This window comes from Brienomyrus brachyistius, chromosome 7, assembly GCF_023856365.1.
Source record: "Brienomyrus brachyistius isolate T26 chromosome 7, BBRACH_0.4, whole genome shotgun sequence".
In the NCBI taxonomy this organism is placed as follows: Eukaryota; Metazoa; Chordata; class Actinopteri; order Osteoglossiformes; family Mormyridae; genus Brienomyrus; species Brienomyrus brachyistius.
In genome coordinates, this window is record NC_064539.1 from 9,088,200 (window position 1) to 9,111,475 (window position 23,276).

The 23,276-nt window shown below is 45.0% G+C and overlaps 2 protein-coding genes across 2 annotated transcripts; one reads left to right on the forward strand and one right to left on the reverse strand.

Moving 5' to 3' along the window:
- Nucleotides 1-4,713: 4,713 nt before the first annotated feature.
- drg1 (developmentally regulated GTP binding protein 1) lies at nucleotides 4,714-8,454 on the reverse strand. Its single transcript, XM_049020978.1, has 9 exons — nucleotides 8,249-8,454; nucleotides 7,683-7,806; nucleotides 7,412-7,587; nucleotides 6,935-7,004; nucleotides 6,668-6,837; nucleotides 6,447-6,577; nucleotides 6,065-6,232; nucleotides 5,724-5,846; nucleotides 4,714-5,377 (listed from the first exon to the last, which is right to left on the reverse strand). Exons 1-9 carry the CDS (start codon nucleotides 8,285-8,287, stop codon nucleotides 5,278-5,280), a joined length of 1,101 nt encoding a protein of 366 aa, XP_048876935.1. The 5' UTR covers nucleotides 8,288-8,454; the 3' UTR covers nucleotides 4,714-5,277.
- A 3,500-nt stretch (nucleotides 8,455-11,954) lies between these two features.
- On the forward strand, nucleotides 11,955-21,303 carry slc2a11l (solute carrier family 2 member 11, like). The gene is made up of 12 exons (XM_049019974.1): nucleotides 11,955-12,078; nucleotides 12,222-12,320; nucleotides 13,157-13,317; nucleotides 13,624-13,748; nucleotides 14,661-14,790; nucleotides 14,995-15,143; nucleotides 15,674-15,861; nucleotides 16,250-16,360; nucleotides 16,858-16,959; nucleotides 17,867-17,942; nucleotides 18,226-18,353; nucleotides 19,161-21,303. Exons 1-12 carry the CDS (start codon nucleotides 12,055-12,057, stop codon nucleotides 19,368-19,370), a joined length of 1,503 nt encoding a protein of 500 aa, XP_048875931.1. The 5' UTR covers nucleotides 11,955-12,054; the 3' UTR covers nucleotides 19,371-21,303.
- The last annotated feature ends 1,973 nt before the right edge of the window (nucleotides 21,304-23,276 follow it).

The window sequence follows — 23,276 nt, forward strand, 5'->3', positions numbered from 1 at the left end:
TTGACTTGTTTGCTTTCTGAGGTCCAGCTAATTTACAAACTGAAAATGATTCCTCTCTCCCACCTGCCATCTCACCTGAAATACACATTGAACAAAATGGTAGAGGTGTGCAAAGTGTCTGAGCTCAGCCGTGAGCTCGGACGCCAATAAAGGTTAATGATGGTACACGGAACGGTCTTCTCTATTTCTAGACTTATTTTCTAATTAGAATTTTTTTTTTCTTAAATTAAGATGACACTGCACTGAGGATTTTTCACCTCTAAAATTGCATTAATGATGCTTTCATAAAGTGGGTGGAGCTAGCATGCTGTCAGTATAATCGCAGGCTGCCTATTGGGTTAAAATATGGTGTAGAATTCTATCCACGATTTTCCATCGGCATCCCCTCCGAGACTTAGTGTGTAGACTTATATGCTACTGACCACTGGTGTGAGTTTGACGCTATCTGCCAAATCAATGAAAAGCCCTGTCTTACTTTCCTTTTATACTACTGTAATGCAAAATGCCATTTTTGGTTTCTTTACTGGCTGCTATTTGTGTTAGCTTTAAGAAAAACTCAAAACTCATTCACTAGTGTGTTTCTGACTCTGATTTTTCAGTTTAATAGACAGTGCAACTGAGCTTAAAATGAAAACGGCCAGTTAAAAGGTTTATGGTGCTTTTATCTAACTCTTTTGTACACCGAGAGAAAAATGGTGAATAGACTGATTAACAGTTAAAATCAATGTGATGTTAAAATTTTCTCAGGATACGTCTGAGCGCTGCTATTTCTTGCAATACCCAGAGTCATCAGTAAATTTAGTTTTAGAAAATTCAGCTGGAGATACATACACAATAGTGTGCACCTTTTATTTAATACTGATTCCACTGCGAATTTAGTCAATAATCACCCAAAAGCAATAAACATAGATTTAATAATTGAGCTTCTTCAAATTTATTCAGAATTCAGAATAAACTGACATTGCAAGGTAGTAATACTCAGTCTGACACAGTTAATCATAATGAATTAACAAAATGTCTTTGTCTCGGGTGTATGGGCTCGGACTTGTAAAAAACGTACAGGGTTGTCCCAGCTAAGGCAGACTTTGTATTGCAGGCTCCGTTCTTTTGATGAGGTCAGGGCTGTAAGCTGGAGGATGGGGCTCACAGGACCCCAGAGTGCTTGGCACAACCATGGACCGAGGGGGGAACCACATGGTTAGATCAAGCACAATGGGGTCCCGGGCAACTAGGATGGGAGCTTGGGAAGCCGCCAGAATCTCTGTAGTAAGCGGGCAAATGGGCTTGATCACAGATCCCCACACCCCACCCCACCCTGAGGTCCCCAGACACCCAGCAAGGAAGTCTATCTCACTAAGACTACTCAACACGTCAATGCCAAACAATTATACTGCACATTCACACAGACCATCAACCATAGAGCAAATGGACAACAGTGTATATGAACACAAATCTCAGGGAATTAATTCAAAGTCCCTAAGCATACCTGTCTGTGTGATCACGTCTCTGCCAATCTAATTTTGCCTAAGAGTGCAACTCCATTCTTCTGGCTACCAAACATTTACAACCACCCTTTTCAGCTCTAACCCATTTTGGCTCAAGGTAGTCTAGTTGCAGGTCTTCGTTGAACTTACTGCTCAGTGTTGAAGAAGTCGACCGAAAGCTCAACGCCAAAATGGTGGCTGCGGCAGAGGGGCGAAGGGCGGCTTCAGCATATTGTGCGCGATGAGGGAGCGGATGACTTGCTGTCCTTCTGAGCCGATCGAATTGGGTGGAGAGGGAGGCGGCGCATAACGTATGATGCAGAGGTGAGCAACTCAGAGACAAAAGGATTTGGCCCAAGTCATGTCCACTGCGGAAAAATGTGGACCCCGCCTTCTTATGCGTAGGAACCCTGCCTTGCTCCGCCCCCCTCCACATCACATCGCTGTCATTGCTAAGCTACATCATATCTGAAAAGCAGATTTTTTTTAATAAACTGCCAACAGCTTGAGTTACAGAATAACAGCTAAGACTTGAGTCTATAGAAATCTGGTTGACTGAATTTTTCCCCTCTTCTACGAGTTGCATTCTTTCTGTCGCCGTTATCTGTTTTAGGAAGATTCACACATTGACATCAGGCGGTTCTTGGGACAATAAAGGTACTGAAGACTGGATAGACTGATGTTGTCTTTCGTTATCGTTCTATTGAGTCCACCATACCCAGACCCACAGAGTGGACCTTGGCTGAGTGGCCAATGGGCTCCTAACGAAATTGGGTCTGACAAAATGGACATGACTGATGGACAGTAAATCAACAACAAGCCCCCGCTCCCCCCCACCAACTCCTAAGAGGATTTGGAGAATTGAATAACAATATTATTGCCCCCCTTTACCAATCCCCTGTGGGCTGTTTTATACAGGGCCTTGGGGGGTTTCATTTGCAATGGACGGTGACATGACCTTAGTATGAAGACAAAGACGATGCCAGCTAACAGGCGAACAGAGAGGACATGCAGGCAGGCGACCACATCATAGGGCTTAGCCAAAAAGGACATGTGGATGGGGAGATGGAGAGGTAGATGAGTGTGAGAATATCACTGCTCATCAGATTTCTGCAATATCCTCCATTTCTCCCTACCTGTCCACTGGCTGGTCCGTTGGAATGTGACTTTCTCACTTGCTTCTCCACCAGCTGTCGTCCTCTATAGTGTTTTAATACAGCATTGACCCCATTTCCTCCTGCTACGTTTATTCCTTTCCATCCTTCACCCGTATCTCCCCATTCATTTGACCCTGTTCAGTCTCAATGGTTTAGACCTTCTTTGACAGTGGGACATGACTTTGGAAAATGTCTACATTCCCAACACATTTTCCAAAGTCACATCTATTGAATTCCTTCATCTTCTCTACAAAAGACACTATAATCAAACCAAGAAAAAAAATCTTGAGTCAATCAGGACATCAAACTCTGAAGATTTGTAGCCTTATCTGCAAGTAATTTCCCATCAATGTGCATCAGGAGATCAAGGCACTTTAAATGTTTCTTACCTCAGTCACCAACCTATGTAGACTTTCCAGATGTTGTCTCCAAGGTGGAAGGCGGCTTGTTCCCATTGACGGGGTGAACCTGCACCATAGGGAACCCCCACCCGGGAGGCAGCCCGAGAGCCGCTGTGAACCCATGAGTTTGGATGTCGAGACTGAACTGAAAAGACTGTTCTAAGAGCATACCATCCACATCCCCCTCCCCCAAAGGTGGAGAGTTGCATTTTCTTTGGGTGGCATTTGGGGTGGGGTGGGGTGGGGGATGCGTTTGCTTCTGCACTTCATAAATATTAATACAATGTGTCCTCTCCCCAAAGGGGCAGGACTTTAATTTCATTATGGGGGGAAGCTCTTTACTCACTTAATGGCTTTTATTACTGCCTGGACCCAAACCGTTTCATTAGCTAAAGTGCTGCTATAATTCACAAGAGTAGAGGCAAAGTGGGTGGGGTGCAGTGGGGTGGGGTGGTCTGCAGCGCTCTTCCCATTGGCCAACTGAGGCTGGTCCAGATACGCAGGGCCGTTCCATCAGAAGCTGGGACCACAGATTGCTGCACCCGTCTCCCTTTGTCCTGTCTAGAAGCCAGACGACTTTGGGACCTGTGTCCATCTCGCCATGCTTCCCTGTTAGGACAGGGCTGTCGTTCTTTGCACTGAAATATTTCTCACTAAAGCCCCCACACATGAACCAGGAGCGTTGAACCTGATGAATGTTCCCTCTGGGCTTCTGAAGACCATTGGCCTTTCCGTTGATCCCTGCCCCCCTCCGTTTTTGGTACAATGTCCCCAAATCAGTTTTTAGTAACATGCAAGACATCAGACTCTCAGTTTCAGCTCCTTCTCAGGCCGAGTTGTCTCAGACATTTATAACACCAAATAAACCGTGATGCTACTTGCTCCGCCCCAATGCGGCGGTTCCTGCACCGGACCTGAGGATGGTGGGATTTTGCTGGTTTTCACTGCAGCTGAACCATTAATTACTCAAGCTTGATTGGCCTGAATGCACAGAATGCATTACGTTTTTCAGTCGCATGAAATAAGATTATTGCTAACTGAAAATAATAAAAAAATGAATGCCGAAAATATCAAAGTTCTTTGAACACTCTTCATCTTTGCACACTGCTGTAAATGAAGAGGACTTAATACTTTTTGGTTTATGACCATAGTAGCTTATTAAATAATCGATACACTAGGTAAAACGGGAAATAGAATTAGTTCTTCTGTTCTACTTGAATTTCACAAATGAAAAGTTAACAAATTTCACGACCGCTCTTTAAAATCTTGCATTAATGAAACAAGACTAGGATCCGCAGTCCGTTAAGCCTGATCTGAAACATGTGCTGCAATCAATTTATTTAAAAAAAAAATCTCAATCAAGGCTAAGTAATTAACAGTCAGGCTGGAGCAGGAAAGGGCAGGAATGCGAGAATCCGGAGCTCCATGCTCTCCCAGCCAAGCTCATCAAGTCTTCTTAGTTACTCAATGGTCTCACAAGGAATCGCCTACAACCAGCAAAAAGCACACTGCAGTACTTATTAACATGCTGACAACCATTTAGATACCCCCCCCCCTAAAAAAAAAATGACATATCACAGCTGTAAAGCTGCCCCACGCAGTTTGATCAGGCTCCTCCTCTGATATCACCAAAATAGTAACAGTACTGTGCATGTATATAAGGAAATGCAATTACGCAGTTTGAGAATTTATTTTCCCCATGTATCAGTGGACTTGAAGCACACGTATTCACATTCTGCCAAAGAGCCAGTTAAACATGGATGACTGAGTTTGTTGGTGGGGTCCATCGTTTTTTAAATCCGCCTCGTAAAATATCCTTTACAAACATTTCAGACATTGCTACCTGCTGGAAGGTATGTCTGTATTAGCCATGATCGTAGATGATTACAGCACAAAAAACTACCCACTTAAATATGTTACCTTGAGCAGGATCGCCTCAGTGGAAATTAAGTGATGCACTTCGGAATAAGGTTGTTATATTGCCTCTTTCTCAGCGTTACCATCCCCAAGACATTTTTACCCTTAGAGATCAGTGAGTCATACTTGCCAAAATGCATGTTTTAAACAAAACTCTGCAGGCATATATATTGACAAATAAAACGAGAACAAGATGACAACACTGATAACGCCATTTGCACTTTGTGGGCCCCCAAGTCCATCCAGCCCCTAACCATATCTACAGTCGTGGTGTGGTGGTCAGGAAGGGGTGTGTGGGGGTGGGTTTAAAAGGTCCCTCTACTTCTTGACCAGCTGAATGACATCCTCATCCTCCAGGATGTGATCCTTCCCCACCTTCTGAGGGTTGTGCTTGACCGACGTGCCCCACACGAGGGCGCTGTGGAGATAGAAAATTCCTATTTTACTCACTGGCCATGTCTGTATGTGGGACCGAGGGTTAGGCTGATCAAATGGAAAGATACCATTATATACCCCAAAGGGATCAGAAACAGTACTTGGCAGGCATGCATGCAGCAGGTAGCATGGCAGCTAAGGAACTCACCTTAACTACTTACCCATCCTTAACCAGTCAAGTATTTATATTGAATTGATCCAAGCTATAAATACCATGTCAAGCTGCATAAATTTGGGCTGAAAATATTTATAAACAGCAATTATGCTCTTGAATGCCGCAGTCACTCTACGCAGACTGTAAGCCATGCGGGTACGATGGAGATGCTCACTATTTGAACTCTTTCATGAGGTTCTTGTGGATCTTCATGCAGAAGTCCTCCACGGCTGTCCGTCCGTCAGGAAGCACAACGGGGGCCGTGTAGTCTGGGAGCTGCCCTTTTGGCTTGGTGTAGCTGCAAGGAGATGCAGCACGGTCACGCCCGGCTGGCTTGTTGTGAAAAAGTGCAGTAACAGCGGAGCGATGCCGGTATAACGCGCCGTCATGTAGCGAATTTGCAAAACGCCATCCCCGCCCCCGAGGTTTACGGTTGGCTTTTCTGGGCACATAGAACTGCCTGAATAGGTCATAAAGTCATCTGTCGCTCAGTGACACCCAGAGCGAGCGGCTTACATGCGCACGAGGTGCAAGTAGTCCCAGATCTTCTCCAGCAGGTCATCGAAATTCCAGCGGTGGTGCGCCGAGATGGGTACGCAGTGGGGGACCTTGTAGATGATGTCCAGCTCCTCTATGGAGATCTGGTCGATCTTGTTCAGCACATAAATGCAGGGGATGTAAACCCTAGGAGGAACATAGGAGGGAGGGAATAGCAGAAAGGAAGACGGGGAGGAGGGTGGAAGGAAAAAAGGAGGGGAGGAGAAAGAAAGAATGCGAAGGAAGGAAGAGTGTCAGTGGGAATGTGACACTACGTTGGAAAGGTCACATACATTACCTGAGGGAGGAGTGATATGCAAGTTTATTTGGGGGGGTAGGAATCTGAAGGTCTGCTGTTTACCGGTTTCCCTCCACCACGTCGATGAGGTCATCGGCCGTGCAGTCACTGCGGAGGGTGACGTCTGCGTTGTGGATTTTGTACTCAGCCAGGATGCTTTTCACTGTCTCCAAGTCCAGTTCACTCTGGGAGCACTGAGTCACAGAGAAAGGTGGCGCCTTCAAACCCCAGCAGTGCTATCCCACCAGCAGCCAGCAGGGGGCGAGGCTCCCCGCTCTGCTCACCGTGGCAGTGAAGTTGATTCCGCCCTTGTCCTTCTTCTTGAAGCCGATGTTGGGCGGCTTCTTATTGAGCCGGATCCCAAAGCCTTCCAGCTCGTGCTCAATCAGCTTCTTGTGTCCCAGGGGTTTCAGCACGTCCAGCACGATCAGGATCAGGTTGCAGGTTCGAGCCACTGTGCGGAACAAGGTGGATGAGCCCGAAAAATGTAATCTGGGCAACAGACTAATAAAACTGTTCCATAAATAGTGGCCACGGTATGTAGCTCCTACCTGCTATGACCTGCCTTCCCCTGCCCTTTCCATCCTTGGCCCCCTCGATGATCCCTGGAAGATCCAGTAGCTGGTGGACAGAAAAATTGAACATAAATAAACTCACCACATTGGCTCAGGAACACTGAGAAAACAGTGGACAGAGGTGGAGATTTCAGGTCCAGAGAGCACAAATCCAGACCAAAACAAAATTTGGGTCTGGATTTATACTCGCTGGACATGAAATCTCCACCTCTGCCACCGGAATGCTATCAAAAATTTGGCCCACTTCTTAAAAACCATAGAAATTGTAGATAATCTGTGTCACTAGGAAACGGTCAACTTATCAGTATTTAACACACCTGATAAAGGTTAAATTGTGCGTGGAACAGCTTCCCGAGCAAATCTACCAGGTCCCATGCATTCACAAGGTGTCAGGATGATGGAGGAGGTTGTTCAGTCAGATGAAGAAATAGGCTAGGAAGATCCTGAGCGTACCTGAATCTTAGCACCCTTGTAGCGGATGACCCCTGGCACGGTGGTGAGGGTGGTGAACTCGTAGGCTGCCACCTCAGAGTACACTCCTGCCAGGTTGCTGAGCAGAGTGGACTTTCCTACAGACGGGAACCCGACGAACCCGATACGGGCATCACCGGTCTTCGCCACGTCGAAACCTGAGGGAATGGCATGGCAGTGTGGCACATGAGTGGCTCAACACCACAAATCAGAGAGCCGGATCTCCTTGCTGTGTCTCCACGGCGATGCCCACCTTCCCCGGCACCACCACCACTGCCACCCTTGGGTGTGATGAGCTCCCGCCGCAGCTTGGCCAAGCGAGCCTTCAGCAGCCCCAAGTGGTGAGCTGTGGCCTTGTTCTTCTGGGTCCGAGCCATCTACAATACAGTCGAACGGGGGCGTTAGTGAGGCAGGGCTTGGGACCGGGGCTCAAAATGCACGCCCTCGCTTGAAAAAAGATCAGTCGTCAACAGTTAAAATAGGAACTAAACAAAGTTCGGGTATTGTGTTAGCAGACACAAAGTTACAAGCCTTCATGATCATGATTTAATATAAAATAATTTAAAATAGTTTTCAAGTAGCTAATATCATACAACATCCACGAGCGCGCTAACCAGCAACGACTGGTAAACTCATCATATACGTCAACATTTTTCGAATAAGTGGCTTCTGATGATTCAGTCCAAAAACTGAGACCAAGTAACTGAACGTGACAGAAATAACAAGGTGCACTTTCTACACGATGACGGACGGACTGTCTGACACGCAGTTAAATGATCCTGGTTCTGCCTGTAGTGTTGATTCATTGATTTTCAGTACCTCGGACTCGATTTCCGCAATTTTGGCAAGCAAACTCATTTCGATCGCGTACGGTTCACACTAAAAAAAATCCAGGTATTGAAAACTGCGCCTCCAATTCCAGACGTGTCGCCTTTAAGTTACTGTTAGCTTTTTACAGACTGTTCATATCACACTCCCAGCCGCAGCTCATGCTTTTCAGTCAGCCATAGGGTACGGCGAAATCACGCGAGAAGTCGGCAAATGGACGGCAGTGCTTTAATAAGCGCGCCCCCTGCGTTTCGGCGGTAGCATTGCAGATGAGCGTTCTCACGTTGAGGTGTGACAGTGTAATACACCACATTCTCAGCAGTGTGGGGGACTCTAGGTTTCTTTCCCACGGGGTTCAAGGTGAGAGTCCAACCAGCAGAGGTGGAAGGTTCAGGTCCAAAAAGTACAAATCCAGACCAAGCTTTGTTTTAGCAAACCAGCTAAGTGTAAGGAGTCAGTCACAGAGTACTCAGTTTGCTGGTTGAAACAAAACCTTGGTCTGCCTTTGAACTTTCTGGACCTGAATTTTCCACCTTTGCCAAACAGGAATCAATAGACCCGTGTACAGAGAGAACCGGGGGTCTGAATGTAAATTCAGACCTGGGGAGGGGCTCTATCAGTCATTTGGGCAAAAGTGCTATATAATTCCTATGTAATTAAATTTTATTGAACTCAATATGTTCAAATAGAGTTTACATCTATCGAGTAGTGAGGGTTCACCCCTGGTAAAATCACCTATGCTCATCACTGATTTATATTGTATGATTATCCATCCATCCATTTTCCAAACCGCTTATCCTACTGGGTCGCGGGGGGTCCGGAGCCTATCCCGGAAGCAATGGGCACGAGGCAGGGAACAACCCAGGATGGGGGGCCAGCCCATCGCAGGGCACACTCACACACCATGCACTCACACATACACACCTACGGGCAATTTAGCAACTCCAATTAGCCTCCCCTGTGGGGGGAAACCGGAGTACCCGGAGGAAACCCCACGACAACATGGGGAGAACATGCAAACTCCGTACACATGTGTCCCAGGCAGAGACTCGAACCCGGGTCCCAGAGGTGTGAGGCAACAGTGCTAACCACTGCACCACCATGCCGCCCCCTATTGTATGATTATTTGAAATACAAATATTTCACTGGTTATTAAGAATGCCGGTGCTTCCTTTCATACATATGCTTTACTAAATATTCATCGAGTGAACCAGAAAGTCATGGAAGTTGGTGAAGCAGAGAAGAAGGAGAGGACAGTAATGAACATTTGTCTGCATCAGAAATTGATGTTCGGAAGTGATGCTAAGCAAGACTGGGGTGCTTCAAAGGACAGATCAGTCACCGTTCCTGCTTAGTCACAGACTTCAGATGATTCATCAGTTGTGCAGTTTATCCGTGAAGCAAGAGTAGAGTAGATATCTGATTGAGAATTGTACTGGGTGGTGTGAGAAGAAGCATATAGGGCTTAATGTCACAAAGACAAAACCGACGGTGGTGGACTTCAGTAGGGATCTGTTACAGTGTGTTAAGTACCTTCTCATCTACACCAGTGACGGACTGGAGTGGTATAACAACTAGGAGGCAGTCAACAAGTGCAGAGGCAGCTGTTTCTGCTTAACGGCAAAGAAAATTGCCACAAATCTTTTCTGTTATGTGCTGGAGAGTAAAGTCAAGACTAGTTCCATCACAAGAATGAGCCGAGACTCTTTGTAAGTGGTGCTGGAGGGATGGTGTCCTAACTTTACACTCCATGATGAATAACGAGGTCCATCCACTCAACAGGAAGGTGGTGCAGTCAAGTAACAAGTCAACAGGTCAACCAAGGATGGCATCTTCAGTGCCCTGCATACTATTCTCACTCATTTGGAACATCATAAGTCATATGTCAGAATGCTCTGTTGGGATGTCAGCTTCACTTTTAACATAATAATCGAAGACAAACTATTTTATAAACCCTTGGACATAGTCCATAGCATATGTGCAAAAGGATAATGGACCTCTAACCAATAACCCCAAGCATTCAGGTTAGGAGCACGTCTTTCTTCCGCACTCACAGTCAGTAACTGGCATACCTCAGGACTGTGTGCAGAGCATTTGAATAAGGTACGTAAATAATGCTACTGTAATAGGTCTGATCCCTGATTATGAGACAGCCGACAGAGGAAGTACAGAATCTGGTGAGCTGGTGCTGAAATAACAGTTTTACTCATAATAAAGGTTAAACAAAAATAACTATTGATGTCAGATGACAATATGCTTTAAAAAACACCAGTTTTGAGACCAGTTGGAGAGAATCCCCAAGTTCGAATTCCTGGGAGTCCACACTACAGATGACATCACATGGACAGTCAGCACTACCTCACCGATTTAGAAGGCACTGCAACAGCTATACCACCTGAGATCCCTCAGGAAGGCCAGTGGGGAGTGACAGCTATTGGTGAACGTTTACTGCAGCATCATTGAAAGCATCATCACATTCTGCATCCCACTGTGATTTACCAGTTGCTCTACTGCTGACAAGAAATCAGCAAAGCGAGTCATCAGCACAGCACCGGAGATCACTGGATCTGAGGCATTTACTTCACCTGTTACCTTCTCAGAGAAGCCAGCATCGTCAAAGACCACACACCCCTATTACCTCCCGTCCGTCAGCTACATGATACAGAACCGTCCAGGCCCACACTTTAAGAATGAGGAACAGTTTCTACCCAAGAGCCGTTGCCTTAAATAACCAGCCATATACAATCTTACTTGCTGTACTGTCACACACCATATATTACCATGTCTTTTTGTACCACTATCACATTCTCTTACCTGCTGTTACTGCTGAATTATTGCAATAGTATCTCATGGTCCATGCATTGCACTTTACTCCTAATATAGTAACTTTTTATCCTTCTTGTAAATTTGTTAAAGCACATATAGTTACCTTTTTGTATATACATGCACCTTATTTCTTTCCTTGTATGTTTTCTTTTTTTTCTTCTGCATTGTCACTGGAATGGCAACAAATTTCATTGTACACTGTACAATGATATTCTATTCTATTCTATTCTATTCTATTCTATTCTATTCTATTCTATTCTATTCTATTCTATTCTCTTTGTTTAGTGCTTCTGGGGTTCATGTCCATAACCCCACCCAGCTCAGAGTACACCGACCCAACTCTGTTCAACTCATGCACTCTTTCACCTGCGCTAAATTATACACCTTCTATGTTTCACCGTCACCTCTACCACAGGGATTAGTAAAATTGGTTTCTTCCCAAGTGTGTGGTATATGCAATGTTCAACTCTTACCACTAGAGGGAGCTAGTATTCAATAAAAATGTCTTGCTTATTAGGGTTTGTGAACTTGACCAAGAAGTTGGTAGATGACTGAATGGATGGATGTGAGGGGACTTAATTGGTAATATTCATGTGCACAGCAGGCAAATAAAAACCAAAATGAGAGTAAGTGTTCACCCATGGAATCATATCTAGTAAGAATAATGACCAAAAAAATGCGTTACACCAACATTATGTTTTTACCATGATGATGTGTGAGAGCAAATGTTACCCACTAAATCACAAAGCTCAAGGGGCAGAATATGGTGGTCCTGAGAATGGACTTCTGACAAAATGACCTCCCTCTGCTCTTTGGTTCTTCTAGGTACATCGGCTTCTCCATACAGTTAAAATTTAGCACCTTGACTGTGATTCAGTAACCACTTCCTGTCTCTGCCAGACAAAAAGTGATCAAACGAGTAGGAGGCTGATTCAGAGGTTAATACAACACAGAAGTCACAGCTAGATACAATGACTCAAGCAATATCTCTCCTGGTAAGTGACATGGCAGTTACCACACTCTCTTCAGTGCTTTCTGTAGTTTGGTTTCAAATCTGTGAGACCCACTGGGTCAGATGTCTCTGTTTGCTCGGCTGTAATTCTACAAGCATTGCCGTGAATTTTGTGGTTCTGTGCAGGTCAGAAGCCCGAGGTTTGTCATAGCCATCCTGATTCTTGGCACCGGTGGGACATTCCAGTATGGATTTCACATATCTGTGCTCAACTCGCCATCGCCGGTGAGTCGCCCTGTTCTGGTTACTTTCTACCAGATCGAGGTCCAGTTGATTGAAGTGGTTCTGGAGGTGATGGGCTGTGTTGCGCATTATGTTGGACTGTTAGGTTTGGGTGAGTCAGCATGCAGGTGGTTTGGTGTGTGAGATTCTGGTCAAGTGGAACAGATAAGGAGCTTGTTTATCTCACACGGCTAAAGTCAAGTTGCCTTGTGAAAAGAGAGCACAGCGGCCGGTGGCGTGACAGCATGTCCGCTGATCCTGAATATCCATTAAGGATCAGCGGACATCAGGTGTGAAAAGCAGGATAGAAGAATGTGAATGTGTAGAATTGCCCAGAGGTACAACTGCAGTGTCATCGTGATGATGGAATGTGTGCATGGCTATTACATCATTAACCCTCTCCTCATGTGACACTCTTTCGGGTCACTTGATCTTGTTTTTTGTATGTGCGAAAAGTTAAATTTTGCTAAAGTGAGTTATTTATTTTCTGAAAAAGAAGGAGGGGGCAGTGACAGAGGGAGACAGATAATGAGTCAGCGATTTCTGTGATTTCTCTAATATCTCAATAAATACAACACACAATAACATTTGGGTCTTGGCTGTAGTTATCTTACCTGACTAAATCTTAATATCTTATAAGGCCCTTTTAGATAAAACTGAAGAAACTCCATTGTGTCTTCCCAGTAGCTGTTCAAGTGCTACCGAATGATACTTGTCTTTAATATTAAGTTTGCCCCAGTAGTCAAGAAAGCTTATGCCTCCCAACTCAGAAACGGCACATGATCAGCATGACAGCTGCAGGAATTGATGATGCTAACTCACCCATGTCTATGGTGTAGTTCATTAAGGAGCTGGTCAACAAAACCTGCACTGAGCGCTACAACCTCTCCCTGGAGCCCTGGGTTTTGAGCCTCATCTGGTCTTTCATTGTCTCCATCTACTGCATCGGGGGAATCCTAGGATCTTTGGTTGCTGGACGGTTGGCTCATGTTTATGGAAGGTGAGTGCTGGTAAGATCAGTTTTGGGATGTGGTCCAATCAGAGCACCATTTGTTCCGGTTGTTAAGGAAATGAACTTAGACCAAACAGTTACCGGCGAAAGTCTCAGTAGGTGAAAATAGTGTTGTGACCTTTGAGCCAGACACAAAAATGTCATCCAGTAAACATCTAGTTATGTGGATTTATATTGGATTAGAACGATTCTAGATACAGTTTTAAAACTGGTAAGTTCCACTAAAACATGTGTATTAAAACTGCACTGAGATGGATTTCATGGAAGGCCCTGCTCTTCTCACTGCTTTTCTAGGAAGAGGTCCCTACTGTTCAATAACGTATTAGCCATAGTCGGGGCCTCCATGATGCTCCTGAGCAAGGTCGCAGATTCCTTCGAGATGATCATGATCGGGCGACTCCTCTATGGTGTCAATTCAGGTTGGTGTCCACAGAGACAAAAGCCACACAAGCGGTCAATTACAGCCTGTGAGGAGAACCTGCAACCTTACTGGGTAAACATTATGGAAGATGGATGGATGATAGTCTAGTTAAGGTTTGAAATGATCTGGAATCAGTCCTAGTGAGCATTTGGCACACACCGAAAATCCTGACGGCAAACGAAAGCCACCCCTTCACTTGAACGGCTTGTCTTTAGAAACTCAAGCATCCACAGGAAGCCCAAATGAATGTGTGTATATTTAAATACAGGTCTCGAAGGCATCAGTAGCTCTCTGTAAGATCTTGGTGCCCCCAAGAGGAAAAACTGGTAGAAAATGATTTTCTACCAAACAATGTATTGTAACTTTGTATGATAGAGGGTTTAGTGTTTAACCCTTCCAGCACAATATCCATCCATCCATTTTCCAAACCGCTTATCCTACTGGGGGTCCGGAGTCTATCCCAGAAGCAATGGGCACGAGGCAGGGAACAACCCAGGATGGGGGGCCAGCCCATCGCAGGGCACACTCACACACCATTCACTTACACATGCACACGTACGGGCAATTTAGAAACTCCAATTAGCCTCAGCATGTTTTTGGACTGTGGGTGGAAACCGGAGTACCCAGAGGAAACCCCACGACGACATGGGGAGAACATGCAAACTCCACACACGTGACCCAGGCAGAGACTCGAACCCGGGTCCCAGAGGTGTGAGGCAACAGTGCTAACCACTGCACCATCCAGCACAATATATCACAGAAATTGGAACAACAGCAATGAATCAAAGAACAGTTTTTGTCTTTATTATCTTACACCAGACTTGATCTGAATTTTCCCACTGAAGAGAAGCTTTGATGTAGGATTCCACCAAAGTTGAGGTTTTCTTCTTTATAAATGCTCTACCCAAAGGATTTGCCCTGGTAGTTCATACATTGTATGTGGTGGAGTGCGCCCCCAGGATGTTGCGCGGCATAGCGGGTGTGTCTATCGCCACTTTCGTCGCCTTGGGGAAGTTCTCTGGACAACTGCTGGGACTCAGGTGAGATGCCAAGGCGTTTTGCTTAGCTTTAGTAATAGCTTAGCATTAAGGAGGGATATTTTAGCTATTATCTTAGCATGTGTCAATTCTACCGTGCGCTGACTTATTTAAACAGCAGTTGCATGCATTAGATGCTGAAGTCTTTGTGAAGAGGATATGTTTAAATGAAACAGGAGCATGTGATGGGGCTGTCCCTCCTCGCAGGGAGCTGTTGGGCTCAGAGGACCGGTGGCCCTGGCTGCTGGCCTTCTCTGGCTTTATGGGCATCTTGCAGCTGCTCACCCTGCCCTTCCTCCCAGAGTCTCCGCACTACCTGCTGCTGGACCGGGGGGACCGACCCAGCTGTGAGAAGGGTAAGGTCCCACGTGTAGCTGTAATTTTAAATGATGAAGCTCATTTCCAAATCAAAGGTTAGCACTGACCAGTTACATGAGCATTACCACACTACAGCAATCAAAACTACTGATTCTGGAAGATCACTCCAGTTGCCTCTCATTTGCTCTCTTATCAACCTTGTATAGTATGTAAAGTGCTTCCCAGTCCTGTGTTCCCCAGTCCGGTTATTGATGTCATTCCTTCATGTTGCCTGTGCCACTCCTCACTCCCTCCTCCCATTCTGGTCCTCCAAGATCACGCTCATTTCCAGTTGTTCTTTTGAGTTCAATAAAACCCCTTTTTGTTTGCCACCACCCCTGTTCCCATGTTCTTCAGTCCGCCCAGCCCAACATTATTATTATTACTGTAACTTTGCTTAATGTAAACCTTTACCCAAACTATTTTCAGCTCTTTACACACTTAGGAAATTTGTTAAGGTATGCAGGTTAGATAAAGTTGAAGGTGAGCTGGATCATCTCTGATGTTGATTTGTCCCCTGTCACCACAGCCATGCAGCAGCTGTGGGGTAAGGGAGATCACATCTCAGAGATTGAGGATATGCTGCTACAGAGGGCGGCTATCCAGGGGGTGCGGTACCGGTCTGTGTGGGAGCTGATCCATGACCAGACTGTACGCTGGCAGATGTTGACTGTCATAGTCACTTGCAGTGTCCTCCAGTTCTGTGGGATCAATGCAGTGAGTATCAATCAATCAACTAACTAGCCAATCAACCAATCAACCAACCAATATATCAATAAATCAACTAATCAATCAATTACATTAATACTAATTAAGTTGTGCTTTGCACACATTTTGTCACATGTACAATCAAATTTCAGTTTTTCACCAGAGAGATATTGCAAACAAACAGATTTGGATTCATTTCAGTTACGTAAGAAAATAGCTGATGAATGCTGGCTACGTCAGAACTCTGCTGGGACAAAACCCAGTGCACCATCAAACCCTGTTTCCTTGACATTGTCAATCAAAGGGTAGCTTTTCTCGGTGTAATTCAGCCACACCCCGAAATATGTCTCACTCTGTGCTGCCCTCCATGCCAAAGCAGTTGTGTCCCCCACCTCAGGTCTACATGTATGCCTTGGACGTCTTCCGCACGGCAGGGATTCCATCTCACCAGCTGCAGTACGCCACCCTGGGAACGGGGCTGTGTGAGATCGCCATCTCTCTGACTTGCGTGAGCCTCTATCTTTGCATGTATTCTTAGCTGTCACTTGTTGGGTTTGCTGGATGGGTCATGATCTCTAAAAGCAAAAAAAAAACTGTTAGATATATTGAAAGATTGAAACATATGATATTCCACAATCCTATCAATGTTTAGTACACCCTTGTGCAAATTAAATGAAAACAAGTCTGAAAACAGTGTGTAGGCACAGTGCCTCCTCTGTCCATCCACCCAGCTCTAACTCCACCCGAGCAGGCCTGCCAGTCTGTGGTCACAGTGCCTCCTCTGTCCATCCACCCAGCTCTAACCCCACCTGAGAAGGCCTGCCAGTCTGTGGGCATAGTGCCTCCTCTGTCCATCCACTCAGCTCTAACCCCACCCGAGCAGGCCTGCCTGTCTGTGGGCATAGTGCCTCCTCTGTTCATCACACTCCCTGCCCTGTTGTCTGGGCAGACCAGCAGGTCCCTGACCACTGCACACATGTCTTTGTGACAACTTGTTTCTCACAGGCAATGATAATTGAGAGCACAGGCAAGAGGGTTCTGCTGATCCGAGGTAACTTGATGATGGCTGCCGTTCTGGGACTGCTCACTGTCACCCTCAACCTACAGGTGAGCCGCCTCCCCGTTTGGCCAGCAGATGTCACTGGCCATCCTGTCTTCCCCATTGTCAAAGTCTTCAGTGTTGCTCCTTAGACAGCTGCATGGTTCAGTGAGCTGAATGTGTGGCTACCTGTCAATCCCTCAGTTGTGTGTTCAAATCCCAACTCCCCTGTTTTTGAATTTTGTTCCCTGATGTTTCGTTCGTATCCATTTTTCTAGTGTTTTGTTGACTTGAATTCTTTTTTTTGCTTTGTGCCTTGGTTTTGTTTTACCTGCCTTCATTATTTTCCCACTGTTAGATTCTGTTTCCTTGTTTGTCAGTTTCTTATTTTTCCTGTTGATCTCACAGTTCCTTGATTTAATTATTAGTTTCACCTGATGCCTGCTTTCTTGTGCCAGTCCTTGTGTGTTCAACCCTGATTGCTTGTTGTCCTGCACCCTTCCTGATTGGTTAATTGTTTCACATCTCAGTCCTCCTGCGTCGTTACCCGGTTCGGTTTGTGTATCTATGTTCCTGCTTTAGTTCACTTCCTTAGTGGGTCACTGTGTGTTTCAGAATGTTGTTTTATTTTTGTACTTTGTTCCCTGCCTGCTCCTTGGTCCTTTGACTTTTTGTAGTCTTTGTTTTTCCTTTTTCCTTTTTGACCCCTAGTAGTCTGTTTATTTTGTAGCGTTCCTAGTGTTTTCGGTTTTTGGGTTTCTGTTAATAAACTCCTGTGAGCCGAAAGTGGATCGTCCACCCCTTTCTCAGCTTGCACCATTCTGCACCAGCTGTTTGAAGGAAGACCCAGTGGTGAAGAGTTCCATCAACTTTTTCCTCAACTCCTGGATATTTTCAGCTTTTATTTTAAACAAATCTGTTTTTTTTGTGTGTGTGTGTGTGTGTGTATGATTCAGCTGATGTGTCCATTTACAGAAGCAGGTGTTTTGGATGCCTTACTGCAGCATGATCCTCATCTTCATCTACATCTTCTTCTTTGGCAGTGGACCAGGTATGTATATTCCAAACTGGGAAAACTACTCAATGTCAAAATCTTAGAGCCAAGCTCTGTCCTAAATCCAGGCTCCATAGTTACACTGACCTAGGTGTCTTGGAAATGCTGTTCTTATACCATTAGGTCATGCTTTTTTTTTTTTTTTTTGGTTTTAATAAGCTGCTTTGACCAGAACAATGATGAGCGGCACTGAATGTGGGGATGGGAGCTGTCAGAATGGCTCAATAAAATGTGTGTGTGTGTGTGTGTGTGTGTGTGTGTGTGTGTGCACGCCTCACAGCTGGCGTGACGATTGCACTTGCTTCGGACATCTTCAACCAGGCCTACAAGCCTGCAGCTTACACTGTCGGTGGCTCACTCAACTGGATCTCCCTCTTCCTCATCGGAATATTGTTCCCTGTACTTGTAGTAAGTACTTATTCAGGGGGCTCCTTGGGGATCCAGAGCCCCTCCCATTATGCTAATGGTGCTGTAATTCAGTCAGATCACAAACATTCAACTGAACTCAATTTCATTTGTACGGTGCATTTTCACAACATTACGTTGTCGCCAAGTGCTTTACATTATCCCTGTCCAAAGTCCCCAGTGAGCAGGCTAGAGGTGACAGGGGCAAGGAAATACTCCCTAGAAGGAGAGAACCAGACTCAAAGGGGGAGCCCAACCTCCAAGGGTCAACAGGAAGTCAAAATAACAGGATGGCAAAATCCTAGTTTACACAGTCAAAACTTTTAGATTTTTAAGTCTCAGTGTGGCAGGAAGGTGACAGCAGGCTAGTGCTGCTTCTGATGGGATAAGAAGGGAGACAGCAGCAGGGCAGGGCATCAATCTGATGAATGAGTTGAAGAACGGATGAATTCTCGGCTACCAAGTCGGGATGTCTAAAGCTTTTTTGACAGGATTTAACTTCAGTGTGATTTGTTCTTTTATTTTTCTGTTGTGATTAGCCATATTTGAATAGAACAGACAACAAAAAAATACACACGTTTGTTCAAGTCGTACTGAAACCACACTAGTTTTCATGAGATCCAGACACCCAAGTGTTGCTTCTATTCTATAGTTTGGACCATAAGACATCCATTGAATATCTCCATCCTTTCCTCCATGAGGAAATAGTTCATCTCTGGGGCCAATTTTTCTTACATGAAACTGTCCTGAGCATTTTGTATATACAGGTTCAGCAGATGACCTGAGGAAAGCTCTCCTGTGTCTCCACAGCAATACCTGGGTGAATTCTGCTTCATCGTATTTCTGGCCTGCTGTCTCTTCTGTGCAGCGTTTATATGGCGACACCTCCCAGAGATAAAGAACCGGACGATCTTGGAAATCACAGAGGACTTCCAAAGAATGCACGCTCCAAAACGAGGTGTGGTCAAGTGGTGCATGTCTGAGGTCAAAACCCAAGCCACGAAGTCGACAAAACTCTAAAACGGTTTTTGAGTATTTTCAGCTTTTGAAATGCAAATGTGTACTGGTGTCATCCATCTAACCATGAGTTTTATGATTAAAAAAAAAAAGAAAATACACCAAACCGCCAACCTTTAGTAAACATCAATAACTGAGTCCCTTTTCTGTAGCTCCACACCATTAATGATGAATAACAAACTAGCGGAACTGGATTAAGGCGAAGTGGGGTGGTCAGGGATGGGCAACCGGACAGGGAATCAAGAGGCAGAGTCTGGGTCACGTAGCCAGGAGGGTCGGAGCTGGGGTGGTCAGTCCAAGGACGAAGATTCCAGACACAGAGCAGGAGCAGAGGGGGAGTGCAGGACAGGAGTGGTCGGCACGGGAACAGGGCAGATCAGTGACCTGGATTACGAAACGGGGTTACTGGCTTATCGGGGTAACTTGTCAGATTTAAGGTAGTCTGGACAAAACATAAGTGAACGAATATGAAGTCCATTTAAACTGTGGTACCTTAAATCTGAGAAGTTACCCAGATAAGCCATTAACCCCACTTCGTAGTACAGGCCACCGGGCTAGTCGGTTAGCGCTCTCAGTAAGTCTCATTCGAACACGTGACAATATCTCGCATTACACTTCTCCTGCATTATTAACATGACAGGAATTTCTCCTAATGTCACCCCAATATTTGCAGTAACCGTCCAATACACCCATACAATGTTTTGACTTAACCACCACCCCACCTTGTTTGGCTGATCAATATGTCATTTATTAACTCATTTAATTGATTAATTAATTAAGCTAATGGCAAAATTTACTGAATACCTACAATAGCTGGGAGGCTCCTGAGGAGAGGTTTGGGGGCCAAAGAGTTCATCTAGCTAACTTTTTGGAGAACAGAGGAAATTATTTATTTTTTTATAGTGTTACTGATAATTTGAATATGTTCTTTTGTTCAATAGTATTTTTCCCTGAGCAAATATACAGGAAATCCCTAGATGAACATCCTTAAACATCTGACTAAGGCTTTTACACACTATTGTATAAACAGTATTGACTCCATGAAATGTTTTAAAGATAAAAGCACACTGCATGCATGCATAGGAACGGCACGATAACTCCTGTTGTCTCATGCTGCCCTGTCTTCCCCTCTTATGTAATAAGACGATTTATCTATCAGCATCTCTCCCCCGCCCCACATGTCACGCACGCCCGGCAGTTGTTCTGTGGAAAGTCTGCAGTGTTCAGGCCTATGACATCATAGATCATTTCTAACCTGGGTGTGGGTGAAGTGCAAGCCCATAATATTGGACCTTAATGCTGCAACACCCCCCCCCCCCCTTTGCGGTCACACCAGGAAATGGGTGAGAGGTCCCTCTCTCATTCAACTGAATAAGGAGGGGGGTTCCTTAAAATGTCATTCATACTTCTGAAATATAACCACCATGCAGTTATGCATCTGGGTTTTGTTCTGATCTGCGTCCAAACTATATCCATCAGCAAGACTTTGTGGGGTCATCTGATACGGGATCTCCATTTATTAGCTGCGTTAAACCATTTATCAGCTGTATCCGTGTTTGCTCCTTGAGCCCACGCTCTCTCGTCTTTTCCGACTGAGTGAGCGGAAGTCCATACGAAAGCAGCACAGGCTCGATACCAAATGCAAGGCAGGTTATCGTGGACAAACAGCCTTCTATTTTTATACATGATGGGTTTAATGGATAGGCTCTGGTGCAATCAGGAAAAGGCTTTGTTCCGCGGTGATCGCGTGACTGTGGAATCAAAGCCATCGGTAATCAGATCACCAAAGACAGTGGCAGTGTCCGCTTCACAGGCTTACCCAGCGATGCACTTTTTAAATGTTGTTCCTTCACAACAGATAACTACAAAAATCCAATTTTACCCATATGTATAGTACGAGAGCAAAGCTATATAATAAAGCTTTTACTAACTTGTATATTTGTTTGCAATTTTCATTTATGCATCCCGATATTTACTGAAGCTGTTTACCTTACGATCGTAAGGTAAGTCCCTTTTACCTTACGATCACATGCGTAGTAACTGGTCCTTAATTTTAAATATTACATCCTTTACCACTACCCCGCCTAGTGTCCAAAGTAGGCAAATATTTTTTAATGTTTCGATGTCTTATGAGATCCGCTGCTTCATACTGTCCTCGGAAAAATCGCTGGTCGTACGTGTCACTTGTGCTAAACGGCGGTGTTGCTGTCAGAGCACAGGAACGACTCTATATGAAATCGATCTGCGCCGGATTAGTCGGATATGCAGTGTCCACGTGAAGTGTGGCCTAGGCGTGTATTATAGAGAGCGTGCTAAAAATATGAAAAGGACGGGTTTAGACCGTGCGTTTATGGTCCCAATAATTTAACCCAGTGAGGATGCTCTGGGTGTAATTGTAAGGCTCCGGGCACGCCGCCAAGCTTTCGTAGGATAATTTCAAAGCCCAATTTAAAGAATTTGGGGAGTTGGATCTGTAGCCCACTTCACTCATATCCCCAGCACTTCCATCTCTGTTGTTAACAAACGTAAAACCAGACATCGTCGCCACAATTGCGACTGAAACTGTATTTATTTGACTATTCATACCGTATTTAAACCGGTGCATACGACTTGGGTAAAAAAGGTACGTCTTATGACTTTGCAAGCGGCAGCATTTGCTTGCGTCCCGATAAGCAGAAGCCAGGATGCCCCATGAGAACGTGCGCTTGCTTCAGCTGTCTGTGTCCCCCTTCGCGTGTGCGCGTTTCTGATAACATAATCTCTGCGTGTAACGCGGATCCACGCACCGACTCCATCCAAAATAAGGCAGCATAGGGTACACACCCTCACCGCTTTTCAACACGTCCGGACCACATCGCGCTTGGGGAGGAGTTGTTTACAGACGAAAGGCCAACAAGAGGGGACGTAATTCACTTGTGTCCTGGCGCAGCCCTCTTATCTCATATAAACCCCCGAGATCCTGCAGTTTGGACCCTGGTTGTGAACAGGAGGAGACAAGAGGTCGTGAGAAAAGAGGAAAGTTTCGACATGGGGAGCATTTCCACCGAAACCGGGGGAAATACCGGCGAGTCGGTTCGCATGCCGCTGCCAACGGATCCCAAGACTGGTTCGCTGAAGAGGGATTACCAGCACAGGTGAGGAGTCCGATGCACCGGGAATTAGGAAAGATCGCCGCTACTGGAGCGCCCCATTCAGTGACACGCATTAAGAATACCTTCCATTCATTTTCATCATTTACAAAAGATTCCCAAGGTCTAGATCTGCACCGCTTGATTTGAGACAATCTTTCGAATTTGCCCCTACCTTGATAAAAACAGTATGCGGTCCAATTGATCAGCACTGGCATTAAGTCTGATTTAATCAATTACTATTTGCTGTCGTTATTCTGTTTCCCAAGCCGTGATATGATTCCAGTAAATAAACTTTGTTTGGTGATCTTGATTCAAAGACAACTTCGAATACTCTGAACTCGCTAACTAAAATCGGATTCCTTTCACTGAGAATAAAGACCTATAGTCTAAAACGTCTCAGGGCAAATAAATTTACGATTTGAGGTGGAGCTTGCTGCATGGCCGAAGATAAGGCGAGTCTCGTGTTTAATGTAAGTTTAAATGAGATTAGTTAATAATTTAATAAATCCGATGCAGATCCTGTGATTTTTGAAATATTCAATAAGTGTACAAGAAGATTGTGTTGTCATTTCTGCCTGTATACCTGTATTCAAAGTTTACAAGAGAAATATTATGAAAAATATAATTTTTGCAGCGTTGATTAAACAAACCAGGATAATATATGTTCATCAGAGCGCCTTGGATATCGCGGCACATTCAGTGTATAACATAAGATTGTATAATATGGGGGGGGGGGGGGGTGCAGAATTTCTAGGTACTCTCCTGCAGATAAGGGGTT

Coding starts and splice junctions, on each gene's coding strand:
- drg1 (XM_049020978.1), bottom strand. CDS start 8,287: ATGAGTTTGCTTGCCAAAATTGCGGAAATCGAGTCCGAG. Junction 7,588..7,682: donor TGGTGGTGGTGCCGGGGAAG/GTGGGCATCGCC, acceptor CCATTCCCTCAG/GTTTCGACGTGGCGAAGACC. Junction 6,578..6,667: donor GAATCAACTTCACTGCCACG/GTGAGCAGAGCG, acceptor TCTGTGACTCAG/TGCTCCCAGAGTGAACTGGA.
- slc2a11l (XM_049019974.1), top strand. CDS start 12,055: ATGACTCAAGCAATATCTCTCCTG. Junction 15,144..15,673: donor CCGACCCAGCTGTGAGAAGG/GTAAGGTCCCAC, acceptor CTGTCACCACAG/CCATGCAGCAGCTGTGGGGT. Junction 15,862..16,249: donor AGTTCTGTGGGATCAATGCA/GTGAGTATCAAT, acceptor CCCCCACCTCAG/GTCTACATGTATGCCTTGGA.